The 21,149-nt window shown below is 51.8% G+C and overlaps 1 protein-coding gene and 1 long non-coding RNA gene across 5 annotated transcripts in view; both read right to left on the bottom strand.

Moving 5' to 3' along the window:
• The window catches only part of LOC120856514, a 970-nt gene extending 259 nt beyond the window's left edge, over positions 1-711 (bottom strand). For 2 of the 3 annotated variants that reach the window (XR_005719448.1, XR_005719450.1), the window contains exon 1: positions 51-711. This is a non-coding gene — a long non-coding RNA (uncharacterized LOC120856514). The remainder of the gene's footprint in view (positions 1-50) is intronic. The other variant, XR_005719449.1, reaches the window with a different exon arrangement.
• TRAF3IP1 (TRAF3 interacting protein 1) overlaps positions 1-13,925 on the bottom strand; it is a 60,972-nt gene extending 47,047 nt beyond the window's left edge. For both annotated transcript variants that reach the window (XM_040231904.1, XM_040231903.1), the window contains exons 1-7: positions 13,697-13,925; positions 9,801-9,869; positions 9,263-9,424; positions 7,473-7,616; positions 6,989-7,375; positions 4,665-4,736; positions 3,553-3,628 (exon numbers count right to left, since the gene is read on the bottom strand). In XM_040231904.1, coding sequence (XP_040087838.1) covers positions 3,553-3,628; positions 4,665-4,736; positions 6,989-7,375; positions 7,473-7,616; positions 9,263-9,424; positions 9,801-9,869; positions 13,697-13,819 — 1,033 coding nt within the window. In that variant the 5' untranslated portion in view covers positions 13,820-13,925. The remainder of the gene's footprint in view (positions 1-3,552; positions 3,629-4,664; positions 4,737-6,988; positions 7,376-7,472; positions 7,617-9,262; positions 9,425-9,800; positions 9,870-13,696) is intronic.
• Positions 13,926-21,149: the final 7,224 nt, after the last annotated feature.

The raw sequence follows: 21,149 nt of genomic DNA, 5'->3' as shown, positions 1-21,149 counted from the left end.
TGTATACCCTGACCTCTCCTTATTATACAATAGAGGGTATATATGCTAACCTCTCCTTATTATCTAATAGAGGGTATATACCCTGACCTCTCCTTATTATCTCACAGAATGTATACACCCTGAACTTACCTTATTATAAAATAGAGGATATATACTGTGACCTCTCCTTATTATAAAATAGAGGGTATATACCCTGACGTCTCCTTATTATCTCATAGAAGCTGTACACCCTGACCTCTCATTATCTAACAGAAGGTATACACCCTGACCTCTTCTTATTATCTCACAGAATGTATACACCCTGACCTCTCCTTATTATCTGACAGAAGGTATACACCCTGACCTCTCCTTATTATCTAACAGAAGGTGTACACCCTGACTTCTCCTTATTATTTGATAGAAGGTGTATACCCTGACCTCTCCTTATTATCTAATAGAAAGCGTACACCCTGACCTCTTATTATCTAATACAGGGTATATACCCTGACATCTCCTTATTATCTAACAGAAAAGGTATACTCCCTGACCTCTCCTTCTTATCTAATAGAAGGTATACACCCTGACCTCTCCTTCTTATCTGTTTTCTCCCTCTAGAGCAAACTCTGCATGAGGGCAGGGACCCCACAGACATTTGCAGAACAATGGAAGCCTCCTGTGGACCATGGGCCAGGGCCTGATCTGTGGCAGGGAACCTTCACTTGGAGGTGGGGCACACTGTGGCTCAGATCCCGGGGTCAGTGGCCCCTCTGCCCTGCCCCACCCCGGCCGCCCAAGGGCAGTGCTCCAGCGCCAGGGCCCCGTCCCAGAGCCGAGCAGGCGCATCTCCAGGGCAGCAGCTAGGTGGCCAAGCAGAGGATCCGGCAGCTAAAGGTTTCGACTCGCCGGCGCACACTCTCAGCCTCCCCTGGGGCTCACTCAGTCTTACCGAACTGTTTCACGGCATGCTCCTTCTTAGCTTTACTGGAGGAAGAGTTACGTTCTTTTTCAGGGGAGAGACTATTTTCACTGGTTCTAGAGTCCCTTCTTCCTGATGTGAAATTGCACAGTGAAAATATGTATTAATTGGTAATGCTGCATATTATTGAACAAATGAAATTAAAATGCATTCCCTAGCTGAAAGTGCTTCACTTTGCTACAATTCACTAGTTAAGAATAAGCAAAAAAAAAAAAAAACTCTCATATTCTTAAGCAGAATGCTTTTTCGATCCTCTAGAGATTCTGGAATGGCTTTCAGATTCTCAGTATGTTCAACAAGCGTGATACTCTCCCAACCCCCACCCTTCTAGTAAATTCAAGGCTTCTCTTCTCAGCAGGAACACAGAGCACCTGTGTCTCACACACCTCCTGGGCGCCGGACACTTGCCCAAACGCTACCCGTTACAAGAGGGGGCAGTGCCAGCTGTGCCAGTTGAGGACCTGGGGTTATTCGGTCCGCGCTCGGCAAAGTGGGCAGGGAAGAAAAAAGAGTTCACCTATTTGTCAGTAGCTTAGTAGAGCTTAATGTCATAAAGCCAGCAAATCTCTGATAACCAAATCTCTTAAAGACCGTATAAAAGGAACCTTATGGTACAAGCTCACCAGTCAACTCAGATGCAAACATCCTGAGTTATTAGAGGAGAAAAGGAGATGACATGACCGTCAGCTTAGAAAATGAAAAGAACCAGCGCAACAACTCTGTGCTAAGGTTTGATCCAGGCTAGAATGAAGACACAGCCACACAGATCAGTCACGCCTCTGTGTATATTCCAACAAAGACCACCACAAAATTAACGAGGCAAAGAAAGATACCATTTCCAGAAACAACTGAGTGAGCCCTGACTGGCGGACACACCCAAGCACCGCACACACGTCTCCAGAGAGGGAACCCCCTGTCTAACTTGAAAGCAGCAGGATCCAGGCGTCCCAGGAACAAAGCCTAGGCTTCACCCAAGTGCAGGCACCTCCTGACAAGTCTGTTTCGTGGGAGGTGGGACTGACTCATGGAACTCAAATGACTGGAAAATGTCTCTGCAATAATAAGCAAATAAAACGGCTTTGCATTTTTTTTTTTTAAAGAAAAATGCCAGGGCACTGACAGTGAAACGGAAGAGAAAAACGGAAACAGAAAGAGCAGACCCCAGACTCCAGACCCCAGCAGGCCAGCAGGGGGAGTACAGAGCAGGCAAGAAGGCACTGCCAGCCAGGGCCGACCCTGGGGCACCCGGAGAGCGACCATGGGGACGCAGGTCTTCATCCTCAAACCTCTGGGCAGACCACACAAACAGACTGGTGCGGCATAGAAATTCCACACCGAGGCAAGTCAGAAGCCAAACATAATCAGAATTAAAAACCTGGAAAGATACAAGAAACAGATACTTATTTAAAAATTGGCGACTACACAGTCCATGGAATTCTCCAGGCCAGAATACTGGAGTGGGTAGCTTATCCCTTCTCCAGGGGATCTTCCCGACCCAGGAATCAAACTGGGCTCTCCAACATTGCAGGCGGATTCTTTACCAACTGAGCTATCAGGGAAGCCAAAAAACATTGGCAGATGTCCCTAACGTTAAAGGAGTTCACGCAAATCGAGAGCACTCAGACTCTGAGCACTTTCTGTCTATGAAAATCAGCAAAGGCTCAAAACAAATCCCGGAAGAATGTATAAGGGCGAGGACTGGGGCAGCACCTACCACGGCTGAAACCTCCGGATGCCCGCACCAGCGTCTGTGCCAGGAATCACACCTGCGGACCTATCCCACAGAGATGGCCCGAGAGACAGAAGAAGTTTCTGGCACAAAAACGTTCACTAACTCATTTATCAACGTCAGAGATCGAGACGCGCCATCTAAGCTTAATGTCTCAGTGAAGAATCTCAACCACTGCATCCTGGCTACATTTACTTTAAGGTTCACGATTTAGGGAAAAGATGACTCTCAGGAACAACTACTGCTCATTCAAAGTTACTCCATGCTTCCACTGAAAGCCTCCAGCACTGCTGGGCACCATCTGTCCCTCCCACCCCTGGACAGACTGACACTCTTTCCCTGGTCTGTCATAACAAGGCACCACCCTCGGGCAAACCCAGGCCAGGCTCATCTGCTTCAGCTCCAGCTTTCAGCATGACCCCCAGGGACAATTTCTGCTCTTATTTTAAACACTGTTTTAGACAGCCCATAAAATAAACACCACCAGTCTAAGGGCAGGAGGCTCTCCATGTCCACCCTGTATCAGGACGAAACTAGCCTACCCATTCAGAAGAGTCAGAGACACAGAAGACTAACAAACACCTCTAGAAAAATAACACTGAATCACATCTTTTAGATCAGAACACAGATCTCCAGCAAAGAGGTGTGCTCTGTCCCTGGTGTCGTGAGCTCACACATGTGTGCAAGTGCACACACATGCATGTGGGTGTGAGAGCCACATATCTGCATCATTTTTGCACGGTCTCTGTTCACGCCTTCCAAAGGCCAACCTGCTTTCTATCCACAGCAGCTTTTCCCTAGTGGATGCTGTGGTTAAGGCCAAGAGTCTAATACTTTCAGATACATTACGTGATAAACTGTGCAGTACCTTCCACTGAATTCTTGGATCGCCGCTTTGACGTCTTTGTTGTCACTGACCTGGATGCTCTGGTGGAAATTTCAGTCTTAAAAAAAAAAAGAAAGAAAAGAAAAAACATTAACTGATGCCCCACATAGCAACATCATGCATCAGGAGCAGATTTATTATCCAAGTGCAAGGAAAGAGCCAATAGGAAACAGGACAACACCCCGATGCTCCAAGAGGGGAGCTGAAGGCAATCAGGGCACCAGGGCCTGAGCGTGGGGTCAGAAGGAAGCTGAAACCTCCTTCACCCTCACACAGAATTGCACATTTTTTGTACAGCCCTAAGAAGGTCAGCCACCTACTGACCATCCCTTGAGAATCACTGTCTTATCAGCTGAGTTTACGAGGACTTGACCTCTGTCGATACAAGCCTGAGTACTTCAGTGCGCTTGTGAACAACTCTGAGAGTGCAAACCTACTCAATGTTGTCTAAACAGAGCAATAAACCACAGGAGACACCACAGGCCGACCCTCTGGCCGCTGCTGCAGTTCTCCGCCCAACCCCTCTCTCAAGCCACATGTGGAGCCCTCACCAGCCCTGCAGCATCCACTCCACGCCTGTCCATCTTCCCTGTGGCTGCCCGGATACACTTTTCGAGCTGCAGTTTGGATGATGAAGCAAGGGGGAGTCTAAACACCCCCAGGAGGGCACGGCCTGGACCGTACCCCATCCAGGGGGAGCACGGTGCAGGGTGCCCCCTGGCCAAGCGCAGCAGGACGGGCCCCTCCAGCCAGCCCTCTGTCCCCATCTGCCGGGTGACTTAATCCCCCCACACTGACCCGAAGAGCCACCCCACCCGCTCCCACACCATGACCCGGCCCCTCTGCATGCCACCCGTCACACCTGTCAAACAAAGGTACAAGGAGGGCCCAGAATCTGCCCCAGAAACCCAGAGGATGCACACGCCCCATCTACTTCACAGGCAGGAAACCACCGACACTGTTCCTCTTACAAATGAACAAATGTGGGCTCCCGCGCCTGAGGCCCCGGGCGCCGGGAAGGACCACGGCACAGCACGTCCTGTCTCAGCACAGCTATGGGTTTACATCTCTTAAAGTTATTTTTCAAATTTTACCTCTGTTTCGGCTTTGGGGTCTTTAAAAGATCCATCGGATAACTTTTTAGACATCTCTCCTGAGCTTGATGACTGTAAAAAAAAAAAATTCAAACTGTAGAATTACTCAAGTAACATCTAAAAAAGCATCGAGACGCTTTCTCTAAGGCTGACGGACAGCAAGACAAGCCACTCACACAGGAGCGCCAAGTAGTGCCCCAGCCCCAGCAGCGTCGGTCAGCCAGGACCCCCCCGGGGCGGCCGGAAGGCCACAGGTGTCCGAGGCAGGGCCCGGGTGGTGGTGGTGGGGGGGGTTAGGGGGTGTTGGGGGGGGTGGAAGGGGGGCGGGGTGGAAACAGCAGGGAGCAGCGTCTCCCCCACGGTCACTCCACCAGGCCAAGCTTCCCACAAACGTTCCAGGGACACACAGGGGATCTGGAGCAGAAAGGAGCTCTGACACCCAGGGCAACATTGCCCTGGTCCCAGCTTCCGAGAGGAAACAACTCTCACTTCCCGACGGAGCAAAGGCTTCAGACTATGCGATACGAATGCACTCTCAAGACAAACATGATGTGCAAACTGTAAGAGGTTAAATCAACACCTTAGGATGCCTCGCGCTTAAGTCAACTCTCAGACACGTGTCAACATAGGGAGAGGGGACACAGCTGCTGAGATTTTCCTCCATGAAAAGCAATGGGTGCCTGCTCAACATTTCAACAATTCAGTGTCTTCGCGACTTCATTATGAAGTGGCAGGCTGCATCTGAAGCAGTTCCTGTGTAGGCCGGGCTCCATGCCCGGGTCCCCCACCCACAGCACTCAGCTGCCCACAGACATGCAAGGAGGGAGCACCCCGACGTGGCCACTCTGACCTCACACCCCCACCGCCACATGGGGACACACTCAGGGTTTCACAGGCTAAGAACATCTCACCAGCGTCTCTTCTACGTCAAGAGATCGGATCAGACTACCTGGCAGGACACGGGTGAGAGCCGTCTCCTCCTCCCAGAGCTGCCCTCACAGAAGCCTTGGAGCTCAGGCCTCTGGGGGGCTCCCGGGAGAAAGCGCAGCATGCCCCCCAAAACCATGCTCCACAGAGGAGCCCCAGACGGACACAGGAGCCGGGCCAGCAGGATCATCACGACAGGCCTGTGCACACCCACGCGAGCCAAGCATGACCAGCTGGGAGCAGCATCGGCCCCATCACCGTCTCAGATGCTCACTCAGTGCAGCACAGCCCGGGTGTCCACCCACAGCGGCAGGCACACCACCGGAAACCCCGGGACACATCACAGGGGGAACCCTGGGTCTGAAGGCCTGGACGGCAGAGAAGGTGCCCAAGCAGGGCACAGCAAAATGCACAAGAATGTCTGAGTGCCACAAAAAGCCAGGTCAGAGGAAAAGACTTTCCTTAGACCCCATTTAAACAGAGGCAAAAATGGGGGCTGGGGGGCGGAGGCGGTCTCGGTTTTTATGACACATACCACATGGTGGGCTACCTGACTTCTGGACGCTCCTAGGGGACCCCAAGGTTCCAGGCGGGTTACCAACAGAACCACCAAAAAGACCAGCTTCCAGGCCTGGCGCTGGGCTGGTCCCACGGGCCCGCTCACCTCCCAGAGCCACACCCCTGGGATGCCAAGCCACAAAACCAGATGGCCATCACAGCAGGACAGAGGGGGGGTTCAGCCTGGCCCCTCGACACCTGCCACCTCCTCGGGTGGACCTTGAATTGGTCCAGACCTCAGCTTCCTCCTTCCAAGTGGCTGGAGAATTTCAAGGGCCTTCCCAGGACACTTTACAGTTATGCGATGTCCCCCAAGAACCAGAGTCCGCACACCAGCCCTGACAGGAGGCTTACCCTATCTACAGAGACTCCAAAATAACCTGAACATCTAGGGAAACAACAACAAAAGTAAACACTGCCTGAAACCAAACGAATTTTCTGGAAAATCCTAAATTTACCTGAGAACTTGAGCAGGAATTCAGTAAGCTGGGGTCTCACTGTACTGACCTGGCTAATGCCCCAGAGACTTAGAAAGCGGCCCTTACCCTGAATGCAGGCGGCCAGGCCCACGGCCCGGGGGGAGCCCCCCACACAGAGGGTGGCCTAGGAACCGCTCACAAGGTGGCGGGGTCCGCGGCTCCCCAGGAAAACACCCCGACACGCGTGCACGCGGCAGACAGCACCCTGGGGTTCTGCGAGGACTCGGGGCTGGCCGTGATTTTAGGGCGGGTGACATAAATGCGGTCTCCCCGTCACACTGCAGCGAAAGGCGGTCTGAATCTTAGCGAGGAACCCGCGCCCTCTGCGGGCGGGCAGCGGAGCGGCCCCGGGGCGCGCACCTTCTTCTCGGGCCGGTCGCGCTCGCGGCTCCGCTCGGGCTCGGGGTCCCTGATGAGCTCCCCGTTGCGCAGCCGCCGCCGCTCCCGCTCCTTGCCGCGCTCCTTCTCCTTCCCGCCCTCGCTCCGGCGCTCCGCGTCCTTGTCGCGCTCCCGGGGGCCGCGGTCCCGGTCCCTCTCCCTGCCCGGCCGCGCCCGGTTCTTGGCGCGCTCGCGGTCCCCTTCGCGGGGCTTGTCTCGCTCCGGCTCTTTGTGTCTGTCCCGCTCATTCTCCTTGGCCTTGGCCTTGTCCCGTTCCTTCTCTCGGGGTTTGCTTTCTTCCCTTAAGTCCTCTTTCTGTTTCTGATCTCTGCTTGTACCTCTCTCGTTTGGTTCAGGATTTCCTCTATCCTGGAAAATAAAAAGCCAAGTAACAGCATCACTTACAAATTATCTACCTGAACCACAAAAGGCCCCGCTATTTTAGACACACGGAACCTGCATTCACCTCTCTGTCTTTCTGGACCCTGGACTCGTCTTCCTTCACGTTCTTATTATCCAGTTCCTGCGGTCTGGACGTCTGTGAGGGCCGTCCTTTTGTGTCCCCCTTCTCTCCGGCCAACACCCTCTTCACCGCGTCGTCACTGGAGAGCTGGTCCCAACGGGAGGAGAGAAAACGCAAGGTTGCATGAAATCAGTACACTGAATACACAAGCGTCAGTAAAGACTGTTCATTAAAGGGACTCTTTGTCTCCCAAAGGAAATGAATTTTATCACAGACAACGTACAGCATGGCCTAGACCTGTCCCTTCCAGCATTTCCAGTCCTTAACACCAGAGTCCACTCAAGCTAAGCGGACCCCACTTCCCTCCACCCAAGCTGCCAAGCGAGGCCGCGTGTGCCAGCTGCCCCGCACCTCTCACAGGGCCACAGAGGCCGGCCTAAGGAACGATCTCACTGGAGCCCCGTTAGATGCTAAAACCCCCTGGGCAGCATCCCTGACTGCCCCCGGAGTCCCGGACACATTGGTCAGAAGTCCCGCTTGCCTACACGCTTCCTCCTTCCACAAGCCTGTGCCGAGTGCCCGTCGCACGCCAGGCACTAGACCAAGGGCCAAGGCCACGCTGCGCACCAGCAAGACGGCCAAACACAACCACCAGGTCGGTGCAGTGCACCAGGGGACCATGACGGGGACCCCGGGAGGAGCAGCCAACCCCACGGGCTGCGGGGGAGGCAGCTCGGCCCTGAGAAACCTGCAGCATGAGCGAGGCAGCGGGCAGAGCAGGAGACCTGGGGGCAGGCACCCGGGGGCGCTGAGAGCCGAGGACCGGAGGGATGGGGCTTCCTGAGGCACCCGGGGCGGGGGCAGAGGATTCAGCAGCAATCACTCATCAGATCCGCTTCTGGAAAGGGAGCATCGAGCAGGATCTGGGACAGCTGAGTCCCAAGCCTTGGACCCACCGGGCGGGGGTCTCCTGCGGCCCCAGGAGCCAGTCTCACCCCACTCCCCACTCCCTACCTGCCGCGTGGGCTGGAGCCCGCCTCTCCCACCTCAGCAGCGCGGAAGGCGAGCCCCCGGCCTCCAGCCCAATACTTCCACCAAGGGCTGTATTCCCCAAGCCCCTGGCAAAGGTCCAGCTCTGCTCCGCTGGGGGCTACTCAGATCCCAGGAAGGAGGAGGGCCCAAGGGAAGACCTCCTCCAACAGCCCCAGAAGGACGGCGAGGCAAGAGAGGCCCGGATTCCAGCCAGTGGTGAGGACCCCAGGAAATCCGGCCCCTGCACGAGCGCATTGGGGGTGTCTCGGAAGGCAGCAGAGCTCGGCACACACTCCTCCGGGGAGAGCGAGGAGAAGACGGGAGCGGGAGGGGGACTGGAAAGGCCGGCAGAGAACAGGGACACCCCGCAAACCTCACAGACGGAGAGAAACAGCTCCTCCAGCCACTCCGGCCACCCCAGCCGGAAAGTCACGGGCTCTGAAAGGGGGCCCAAGAAGAGGAGCAGCACAGGGCTTCAGAGGCTGGGTGAGCGGCCTTCAGCCATGTGCCCCCAGCAGGGCGCCCAAGGCGCCCCTACTGCACACTGACAGCTCGGGAAACCTGTGCCCAGCACTCGCTCACCTGTTCACTGCAGAGCTTTAAACCATGGGTGTTAACTCCCAGGCTCCAGGAGAGGGGGGATCGGACTGCAGGGACAGAGCTAAACCCCACTCCTCCAACGCTGCCCACTGCCCGGGGTGGCCCGCCTGGTCGCCCTCCCAGGTGTGCACAGCTCCCAGCTGTGGGGTGGGTGGCGCTACCTTGCTGAGACAGCACTTTCCAATTCTCTGCAGCAGCTCATTGGTCCTCTCAGGCTCGTGCCCTGCCACGATCCTAGCCGGTTTCGCCAACAGCGGCTCTCCGGAGACAATGACTACCACGTCTATGGCCTTCTGCAGGAAGCTAATTTTTGCATCTTTATCCTGAAAGATATTCATTTGAAACACAGATACTAAAATATTTGAAAAAGAGCTTGCACTATCCTGAGGATGTTCAATAGGCCCAGTTTCCTGTTTGGACAAAAAGCTATTTTTAGGTGGGTGTCAGATTTAGAACTCCTGACTCTTAATAACCACTACCACCAAATAAAAGTTCGGTAAAGCTTTTCCTTTCAGGCGATGGGCGGGCACCCACCTCTGGAACACTAGCTGAGTTTCTGAAGGCTGACGTAGTGTGCCATGCAGCTGCTGGAGGAAGCTGAGGTGAGGAGGCCGCTGGGCACTCCCAGAGCCACCAGCCTCGTGCTCCAGCCCCGGAGCACAGCTTCTGAGGTCCCCCAGGAGACCGCCTCCCACCTACCTTGACGTTGTCGGACTTCATCTCGACGTCCGTGTAGAGGCCCTTCATGAAGCCCGTCATCCTGATCACCTTCAAAAGAAAAGGCGAGGCCACGGTCGGCACCCCAGGACAGCCTGGGACTCAGCCGTGCCCACCGCCCCACGCTGAGGGCACCGGGCTCTGTCCACACCCAGACGTCCTCCATCCACTGACATGACGTGCATTCCAGCGTCTGCCACGTGTGGGGGCCTCGTTCCAGGCAGAGCCCGGCTGATCCTCACGGAAGTCAACGTGGCTGCCAGGACAGGTAAGCACGACGGACCTACAGGGCGCTAAGTGGGGACAGGATCTCCCTGATCCAAGCGCAGGAGGGCCCAGGTGTCTGGGAATACTCCCGGAGCAAAGCCCACCCAAGCTGAGGCCAGAGAAGATCTGGGGGAGCACGTGCCAGGCCAGAGAAACAGTCCCACAAGGCCCAGGGCCAAGCGGGTCCCTTCAAGGGGCAGACGGCCTTTGACAGGAGGGGCCTGAGGCCAGGGAGCCAGCAGGGGCCTGACCCAGGTGGCCTTCGAAGCCATTAGGAAATACAGACTCAGCCTCAGGACGACAAGGAGACCCCGAGAGGTCCAAAAGCAGAACCAGGCGTCTTTTGAGGGTCGCTCAGAGCAGCGGAGAGCAAGGATCTGGGGAAGAAAAGGGACTTGCTGGCCTGGGTTTCTCCGCACCACTACATCAATCTCAACTGCTTCCCGGGACCCTGCGGGGGGCCTGGGCAGGGGTGGTCTGTTGCCGCATCACTGTTTTTTTTGGTCCCCTCGCCACTCCCTCTCCCCCGTCAACCTGGACCCCCCAGCTACCCCTCAGTCGGGCTTGGTGATGCTTTCTGCCCCTCCCCACCCCCAGACACACCAGGGCCCTGGGTCCTCTCAGACCGTTGGTTCTCCTGTGGCAGGTCACTATAAAGTCAATGCAATGGGTAGCAGTAAGCCTATTTTTAAAAAATAAAACTGATCAGAAAATGTCAGACTGCACTCGTATGTGGTAAGGATGAATATGCCTATAAGTGTGTGTCCTGGCGGATATAAAGAGTACTTATTACCATAAGACATGCTTTTAAAAAAGAAAGAAAAGACAGTGCCACACTAATACCAAGTTCCTTCTTTAAGACCAGGCTACAACTAGCTAGCTTATACTTTCCAAACCGCTCAACAGCTGTGCTATTTCCCCTGATAAGACAGGCAGAACATTAAGAGTTGTTGTCGTTTGGTCATTAAGTTGTACCCAATTCTGCAACCCCACGACTGCAGCACACCAGGCTTTCCTGAATGAAGCGGAATATTAAGAGCATCTAATATTCCTAGAACTTCTTCATTTTGCTCCTTTTGAGGTTTTTCTGGTGTGCTGACAGTGTGAGCAATCATTTCCAGCAACAAGAGGCATTAATTTCACAGGATCAACGCTTCAAGTTATGAAAGATACGGAGTTAGCTTAGCAGTAACTAAAACTCTAGAATATGGCGATTTGAACACGATACTCAGGGGTAGTAAAGAATTTTGCTCAGAGAAATGTATTATTTGAAAACACTTTCCATATGTCAGTTGTTCTAACATCTTTATAAAATAAGTGACAATTAACATACTTATCTTTACACAGGTAGAGAAATTACTTTTGACCTTCAGTTCAGTTCAGTGGCTCAGTCCTGTCCGACTGTTTGCGACACCATGAATTGCAGCATGCCAGGCCTCCCTGTCCATCACCAACTCCCGGAGTTCACTCAAACTCACATCCATCGAGTCGGTGATGTCACCCAGCCATCTCATCCACTGTCATCCCCTTCTCCTCCTGCCCACAATCCCTCCCAGAATCAGAGTCTTTTCCAATGAGTCAACTCTTCGCATGAGGTGGCCAAAGTATTAGAGTTTCAGCTTTAGCATCATTCCTTCCAAAGAACACCTAGGACTGATCTCCTTTAGAATGGACTGGTTGGATCTCCTTGCAGTCCAAGGGACTCTCAAGAGTCTTCTCCAACACCACAGTTCAAAAGCATCAATTCTCCAGCGCTCAGCTTTCTTCACAGTCCAACTTTTGACCTTAGGTTACCAAAAAGGCAGACCAGTGCATCCCAATGGGGAACACGGAACTCCTTCCCCACAGTCTGGCTACCTGGCAATGGAGTCGATTCCTGCCTGAACTCTCCTCCCGCCTCCAACCTGGCAGGAGGTGGGGACAGCACACACCATGATAAGCCCACACCAGGACCCACAGAAAGATGCAGCCCCCCCAGCCTCTTTCCTGGCTTTCTGGTTTCAGTGAGAAAACAGGACAAACAGAAAATCAAAGTGTCCGGCTGGGGCAGCAACCGGTGCGGTCAGCCACTTACCTCCTGGCTAAGTGACTGGATCCCTCCTGGGTCAGAGGACACCACCTGCCCATTTCACAGGAAGAGGTGATGCCACTCAAGGCCTGGCTCCCCCTAGAAGCTCCCTATACAGCCCTGTCCCACCAGGCTCTCCACACAGCCTCGTACCTTCCCCAGACACTGTCCAGGGCGGTCTAGGTGCTGCACTAGCTTAGGAGGAGAACAAGGAGGTCAGTCAAGACAGCCCTGGGGATGTGGGTCAGTTTTGAGAGTTTTAAGCACAGCTTGTAAGCACAGAGAAGTCCACATGATAAGCTAATTCAAGAGAGCAAAGACAAGTAAGGCACAGTTTGTGGAAGAGTAAGGTGCCGAACCTGTTGGAAGGATCGAGAAGTGAAGTGTAAGGACCAACATGGGCAAGAGTAAGAGCCCGGGACACCTGCAAATTGAACGTGATTCCTGAAGCCCAGAGAGCATGCCTGGGTTCCCAAGGGCAACACCACACTCGGGCGCACCATGGAAATGGGCGCTGACACTGGAGTCACAGGAGCCGTGACTGACTCCATTCAGCGGTGAGTGTTTGCTGTGCACCTTCTGTGTACCGTGCCCGGGATGTGCCAACAAACAAGTCTCCGTCACTCAGGAACCCGCCAGCCACCGGGCAAGAAAGTGAGGCAACTAATATCAAGGCATGCTCTGCCATCGATCAGCAAATACAGCCCTGCTCTTTTGTAGTTATTATCCTTCCAGGTCCCCCAACAACGACCTTCAATAAGTCCACCCACAGGTATTGATTAAACATCCAATATGGGGAAGAGATGACTCACTAGGAAAGACCCTGATGTTGGGAAAGATTGAAGGCAGAAGGAGAAGGGGACGGCAGAGGATGAGATGGTTGGATGGCATCACCGACTCAATGGACACGAGTTTGAGCAAGCTCGGGGAGGTGGTGAGGACAGGGAGGCCTGGCGTGCTGCATGCAGTCCATGGGGTTGGGAAGAGTCGGACAGGACTTAGCGACGGAACAACAATGGGGTGACCACAGCAGGAGCAGGTGGAGGGAAACTTGGGTGGGGCACTAACAAGAAAATAATGTCCTTCTCCTGGGATTTGCAAACACTCTCCATCTGCCAGATGCTGCAAGGGAAAAAAAAGTCTCAGAAACAGCCCTGCCAGGCTGAGTGGAAGATCTGCTCTAAGAAGAGTGGGGCAGGACAGAAAACATAAGAATGCTCCCCAAGAGCCGGGACACTCCGGGGAAAGGTGGCCCAGGGGGTCATCCGTCCCGCCGAGGCCGGGCTGCTCGGGCAGGGGCAGCGCTCCGCGACGCGAGGTCCAATCCCAACGCCAGCTTTGGTCCGAACCCCCCAACCCCCGTCCCCCGACTCCCACCCCAACACCGACCGCCGATCCGCATCCCGGTCTCCGGCCCGCACCCCGACATCCCACATGGGCCCCGACCCCCGGACCTGCACCCTAGCCCGCACCCCGGCCCGCACCCGGTCCGCGCAAGGGAACCTGGCCCAGACCGCAGTTCCGATCCCGGCCCGACGCTCACCTCCGTGATGATGTCGTGCAGGTAGCGGAACGGGGGCTTGTTCAGCAGCTTCTCGGTCAGCGGCGGCCTCCGGATCACCTTGCCCAGAGCCTCCTGCGTCCGCTTTACCACCGCCGCGTTCATGGCCGCGCCCCGCCGGCCGCAGAGCCTAAGCCCGGCTCCCGGGCCGCCGCCGGCCCCGCCGCCGCCTCCGCTGCCCGCTCCGGCCTCGACGCGCCGCTCGGGTTCCCATCCCACAGTGCACCGGAGTCCGCCCAGGCGCGTGCGCCGGGCCGCGGCCCTCGGTCGCCAGGGGTGGCGCGGCCTTAGCAACGGACGCGCCGCGGGGCCCCGCCCCCTGCCCGGCTGCGCGCGCACGCGACGCCGCCGACGTGGGTGGGGCTGCGTGCCCGCGGAGTGACAGCGCCCAGGAAGGTGCTTCTCCACGCGCGACTGAGGAGACCGCCGGAGGACTGGGCGGCGGCCACAGCGCTTCCAGGATTCCCGGTGCCTTTTTCTCAGGTTTAAGGCGAACTAGACTGAGTGCTCTCGAAATACGCATGCCCTTTCCTGTTTGCTACTTAATACGGCTTCCTGAGCGAGTATTAATGTCTCTGCTGCTAGCAGAGACATTACTTTGCCAACAAAGGTCCGTCGACTCAAAGCTATGGTTTTTCCAGTATTCATGTATGGATGTGAGAGTTGGACTCTAAAGAAAGCTGAGCGCGGAAGAATCGATGCTTTTGAACTGTGGTGTTGGAGAAGACTCTTAAGAGTCCCTTGGACTGCAAGGAGATTAAACCAGTCCATCCTGAAGGAAATCAGTCCTGAATATTCATTGGAAGCTGAAACTCCAATATTTTGGCCACCTGATATATAGAACTGGCCCATTTGAAAAGATCCTGATGCTGGGAAAGATTGAAGGCAGGAGAAGGGGATGACAGGGTGAGATGGTTGGATGGCATCACTGACTCAATGGACATGAGTTTGAGTAAGGTCTGGGAGTTGGTGATGGACAGGGAGGCTTGGCGTGCTGCAGTCCATGGGGTCGCAGAGTTGGACACAACTGAGCGACTGTAATGAACTGAGTGAGTAACTCTTTTTCTCTGAGTCTCTGTTTCTATAACGCAGGAGAATCTGTGCCAGCCTGCCTAACTCCCAGGGAGGTGAGGACCAAATGATGTGCCAGGGCTCTGTAACCAGCACAAAGCCACGCCCTTGTTCTACCGGGTATTTATGGTTGGGTCCCATCTGTCTTTCGTCCACCACGCACAGGCTCACAGTAGATCCTTTCCACGCTTTGTGGTCTCTTTTTAGTTTTTCTCATGGATGCCTTTGGGCTTCCCTGGTGGCTCAGATGGTAAAGAACGCCTGCAATGCGGAAGACCTGGGTTCGGTCCCTGGGTTTGGACGATCCCTCGAAGAGGACATGGCAACCCACTCCAGTATTCTGGCCTGGAGCATCCACATGGACAGGGAAGCCTGGCGGGCTGCAGTCCATGAGGTCGCAAAGAGTCCCACACGACTGAGTGATTAAGCATGATGGATACCTTTATAGTTTTTATTTACACTTATTTTTGCCATTTTCAAAGTGCCCCATGCTTTATGTGTTCTTTGCTTATGATGTGGAGTTTTTAACTTAAAATTTATATCTGATTATTATTGACATTCAATAAAATTCACCCATGTTAAGTGTAGAGCCTGATGCATTTTGGTAATTATATACAGTTATGCTACCACCACCACCACCACAATCAAGATACAGAACATTTCCAGCACCCTAAAACATTTTCTCCTGCTCATTTGCAGTTCATCCTCCCCAACGAGCCCTAGGCAACTGCAATTGTCATTATAACCATGCCCATCAAAAGATGAATGGATAAAGATGTGGTACATATACACAACATAATGTTCAGTTCAGTCACTCAGTTGTGTCTGACTCTTTGTGACCCCATGAATCGCAGCACGCCAGGCCTCCGTGTCCATCACCAACTCCCGGCATTCACTCAGACTCATGTCCATCGAGTCGGTGATGCCATCCAGCCATCTCATCCTCTGTCGTCCCCTTCTCCTCCTGCCCCCAATCCCTCCCAGCATCAGAGACTTTACTCAGCCGTAAAAGGGAACAAATTTGAGTCCGTTCTAATGAGGTGGATGAACCTAGAACCTATTAAACAGAGTGAAGTAAGTCAGAAAGAGAAAGATAAATATTATATTCTAGAACTAACACCCAAAAAAGATGTTTTTTTCATTATAGGGGACTGGAATGCAAAGTAGGAAGTCAAGACACACCTGGAGTAACAGGCAAATTTGGCCTTGAAATGTGGAATGAAGTAGGCCAAAGGCTAACAGAGTTTTGTAAAGACAACGCACTGGTCATAGCAAACACCCTCTTCCAACAACACAAGAGAAGACTCTACACATGGACATCACCAGATGTCAACACCAAAATCAGATTGGTTATATTCTTTGCAGCCAAAGATGGAGAAGCTCTATACAGTCAGCAAAAACAAGACCAGGAGCTGACTGTGGCTCAGATCATGAACTCCTTATTGCCAAATTCAGAATTAAATTGAGGAAAGTAGGGGAAACCACTAGACCATTCAGTTATGACCTAAATCAGATCCCTTACAATTATACAGTGGAAGTGAGAAATAAATTTAAGGGACTAGATCTAATAGAGTGCCTGATGAACTATGGAATGAGGTTATGGGAATACCAGACCACCTGACCTGCCTCTTGAGAAAGCTGTATGCAGGTCAGGAAGCAACAGTTAGAACTGGACATGGAACAACAGACTGGTTCCAAATAGGAAAAGAAGTACGTCAAGGCTGTATATCGTCACCCTGCTTATTTAACTTCTATGCAGAGTACATCATGAGAAACGCTGGACTGGAAGAAACACAAGCTGGAATCAAGATTGCCGGGAGAAATATCAATAACCTCAGATATGCAGATGACACCACCCTTATGGCAGAAAGTGAAGAGGAACTAAAAAGCCTCTTGATGAAAGTGAAAGAGGAGAGCAAAAAAGTTGGCTTAAAGCTCAACATTCAGAAAACGAAGATCACGTCATCCGGTCCCATCACTTCATGGGAAATAGATGGGGAAACAGTGGAAACAGTGTCATTTTATTTTGGGGGGCTCCAAAATCACTGCAGATGGTGATTGCAGCCATGAAATTAAAAGACGCTTACTCCTTGGAAGAAAAGTTATGACCAACCTAGATAGTATATTCAAAAGCAGAGACATTATTTTGCCAACTGAGGTCCGCCTAGTCAAGGCTATGGTTTTTCCTGTGGTCATGTATGGATGTGAGAGTTGGACTGTGAAGAAGGCTGAGCACTGAAGAATTGATGCTTTTGAACTGTGGTGTTGGAGAAGACTCTTGAGAGTCCCTTGGACTGCAAGGAGATCCAACCAGTCCATTCTGAAGGAGATCAGCCCTGGGATTTCTTTGGAAGGAATGAGGCTAAAGCTGAAAGTCCAGTACTTTGGCCACCTCATGCGAAGAGTTGACTCATTGGAAAAGACTGTGATGCTGGGAGGGATTGGGGGCAGAAGGAGAAGGGGACGACCAAGGATGAGATGGCTGGATGGCATCACGGACTCGATGGACGTGAGTCTGAGTGAACTCCGGGGGATGGTGATGGACAGGGAGGCCTGGCGTGCTGCGATTCATGGGGTCGCAAAGAGTCGGACACGACTGAGCAACTGAACCTAACTGACTGACATTGTACAGGAGACAGGGATCAAGACCATCCCCATGGAAAAGAAATGCAAAAAAGCAAAATGGCTGTCTGGGGAGGCCTTACAAATAGCTGTGAAAAGAAGAGACGTGAAAGGCAAAGGAGAAAAGGAAAGATATACCCATGTGAATGCAGTGTTCCAAAGAATAGCAAGGAGAGATAAGAAAGCCTTCCTCAGTGATCAGTGCAAAGAAATAGAGGAAAACAATAGAATGGGAAAGACCAGAGATCTCTTCAAGAAAATTAGAGATACCAAGGCAATATTTCATGCAAAGATGGGCTCAATAAAGGACATAAATTTTATGGACCTAACAGAAGCAGAAGATATTAAGAAGAGGTGGCAAGAATACACAGAAGAACTGTACAAAAAAGATCTTCACAACCCAGATAATCATGGTAGTATGATCACTCACTTAGAGCTAGACATCCTGGAATGCAAAGTCAAGTGGGCCTTAGGAAGGACCACTATGAACAAAGCTAGTGGAGGTGATAGAATTCCAGTTGAGCTATTTCAAATCCTAGAAGGTGAGGCTGTGAAAGTGCTACACTCAATATGTCAGCAAATCTGGAAAACTCAGCAGTGGCCACAGGACTGGAAAAGGTCAGTTTTCATTCCAATCCCAAAGAAAGGCAATGCCAAAGAATGCTCAAACTACTGCACAATTGTACTCATCTCACAGGCTAGTAAAGTAATGCTCAAAATTCCTCAAGCCAGGCTTCAACAGTATGTGAACCATGAACTTCCAGATGTTCAAGCTGGTTTTAGAAAAGGCAGAGGAACCAGAGATCAAATTGCCAACATCCACTGGATCATGGAAAAAGCAAGAGAGTTCCAGAAAAACATCTATTTCTGCTTTATTGACTATGCCAAAGCCTTTGACTGTATGGATCACCACAAAGTATGGAAAATTCTTCAAGAGATGAGAATACCAGACCACCTGACCCACCTCTTGAGAAATCTGTATGCAGGTCAGAAAGCCATAGTTAGAACTAGACATGGAACAGCAGACTGGTTCTAATAGGGAAAGGAGTACATCAAGACTGTATATTGTCACCCTGCTTATTTAACTTCTATGCAGAGTACATCACGAGAAACGCTGGGCTGGATGAAGCACAAGTTGGAATCAAGAATGCCGGGAGAAATATCAATAACCTCAGATATGCAGAAGACACCACCCTTATGGCAGAAAGTGAAGAAAAATTAAAGAGCCTCTGATGAAAGTGAAAGAGGAGAGTGAAAAAGTTGGTTTAAAGCTCAGCATTCAGAAAACTAAGATCATGGCATCTGGTCCCATTACTTCATGGCAAATAGATGGGGAAACAGTGGCAAAATTTATTTTGGGGGGCTCAAAAATCACTGTAGATGGTGACTGCAGCCATGAAATTAAAAGACCCTTGCTCCTTGGAAGAAAAGCTATGACCACCCTAGACAGCATATTAAAAAGCAGAGACATTACTTTGCCAACAAAGGTCTGTCTAGTCAAGGCTATGATTTTTCCAGTAGTCATGTATGGATGTGAGAGTTGGACTATAAAGAAAGCTGAGCGCCAAAGAATTGATGGTTTTGAACTGTGGTGTTGGAGAAGACTCTTGAAGGTCCCTTGGACTGCATCCAGTCCATCCTAAAGGAGATCAGTCCTGAATATTCATTGGAAGGACTGGTGTTGAATTGAAACTCCAATACTTTGGCCACCTGATGAGAAAAAGTGACTCATTTGAAAAGACCCTGATGCTGGAAAAGATTGAAGGCGGGAGGAGAAGGGGAGGACAGAGGATGAGATGGTTGGATGGCATCACCAACTCAATGGACATGAGTTTGAGTAAACTCCGAGAGTTGGTGATGGACAGGGTGGTCTGGCATGCAATCCATGTGGTTACAAAGAGTCAGACACAACTAACGACTGAACTGAACTGAATGCATATATATGGAATCTAGAAAAATGGTACTGAAGAATTTATTTGCAGGGCAGCAATGGAGGAAACAGACACAGAGAACAGACTTACGGACATGGGGAGAGGGGAGGAGAGGGTGAGATGTATGGAAAGACTAACATGGAAACTTACATTACCATATGTAAAATAGATAGCCAACGGAAATTTGCTGTATGGCTCGGGAAGCTCAAACAGGGGCTCTGTATCAACCTAGAGGGGTGGGATGGGAAGGGAGATGGGGAGGTTCCAAAGGGAGGGGATATATGTATACCTATGGCTGATTCATGTTGAGGTTTGACAGAAAAAAAAATTCTGTAAAGCAATTATCCTTCAAGAAAAAATAATTTAAAAAAAAAAAGCCCATGCCTTTTCTAGTGTGCTGAGTCATCTCTTGACTCTTCGACTACCTGGACTGTAGCCCTCCCACCACCCACCACCCGCCGGCTCTTCTGTCCGTGGAATTTTCCAGGCAAGAATGCAGCGGGTTGCCATTTCCTGTTCCAGGCGATCGTCCCTACTTATGGATGGAACCCTAATCTCCTGCATACCGTGCACTGGCAGGCAGGTTCTTTACCACTGCGCCCCGTGGGAAGCGCTGCCTTTTCTAGAGTTTCATATACATAGAATCGTGCAGTACATAGTCTTTGTGTTTAATTCTTTCTCTTACAGTGTTTCGAGATTCATTCGTATGTCATTCCTTTTGGCAGCTGAGTAGAATTCCATAGTACAATTTAGTTATCTGTTCACCAGTTGATAGACATTTGAGTTGCCTGTAGCTTTTTATTTTTGTGACTAATACTAGTAAGACCATTCACATAGAAGTCTTCACATAAACATAGTTTTCATTTCTCTCGGCTAAATACCTAGGAATAGGGCTGCTGGCCTGTATGGGGTGGGTGGGCGCGTACACATGCGTGCGCATGCGCGCACATGCGCATGAAGAATATGCTTAACCTTATAAAATCCTACCATACTATTTTTAAAGGGGCTGCACCAGTTTTCATTCCCGCCAGCATCAGATGGGCTTCCCAAGTAGTGCCAGTGGTCAAGAGTCTGCATGCCAGTGCAGGAGACACTAGAGATGTGGATTCGATCCCTGGGTCAGGAAGGTTCCCTAGAGTAGGAAATAGCAACCCACTCCAGTGTCTTGCCTAGAAAATTCCACGGACAGAGGAGCCTGGCGGGCTCCAGTCCATGGGGTCGCAGGGAGTCTGACACGACTGAGTGCACACGCACACACACTCAGCAGCACATGGGGTTTCAGCTGCCCCTCACCCCTAGCAGCACCTGTGCCAGTCTAATTCTAGTGATTCTAGGCTGTATGTAATGGCATCTTATTATGGTTTTAATTTGCATTTATAAGAGTCGACATGACTGAGCGACTGAACTGAACTGAGTGATTACTGATTCTGAGCACTTTTCATGGACTTGTTGGACATTGATGTATATCTGGTGAAGAGAGCCCAGCAAATGTCATTTAGGCACTTATTAAATAACTGCTGTGTGCTGAGTGCTATCTAGATGCTGGAGATTTTTCAAGTGGGCTGGCTGTTAGACACTTTCCTGAGAGTCTGAGAGAAGCCTAAGTGTTCACAGCCCACGAGGGAAAGCAAGCAATAACCCTGCCCGTGTAGAACTGCTCCACAGTCCATGGGGAAGAAAGTTCCCCGGGGAACCACACTCTCATTTTCCTCCTGGGTGGCCCTCGGTTAGCCCTGCTTCCCAACTTCCAGCTCCACCCCTTAGCCAGAACGCTTCCCTCCTCTGAAAGCTGCCTTATCAGTCTCCCTGCC

The sequence above is a fragment of the Oryx dammah genome, unplaced genomic scaffold (genome assembly GCF_014754425.2).
Source record: "Oryx dammah isolate SB20612 unplaced genomic scaffold, SCBI_Odam_1.1 HiC_scaffold_28, whole genome shotgun sequence".
Lineage (NCBI taxonomy): Eukaryota > Metazoa > Chordata > Mammalia > Artiodactyla > Bovidae > Oryx > Oryx dammah.
Note: the sequence above shows the minus strand (reverse complement) of the source record. Positions and strands in the feature narration are given on the sequence as shown.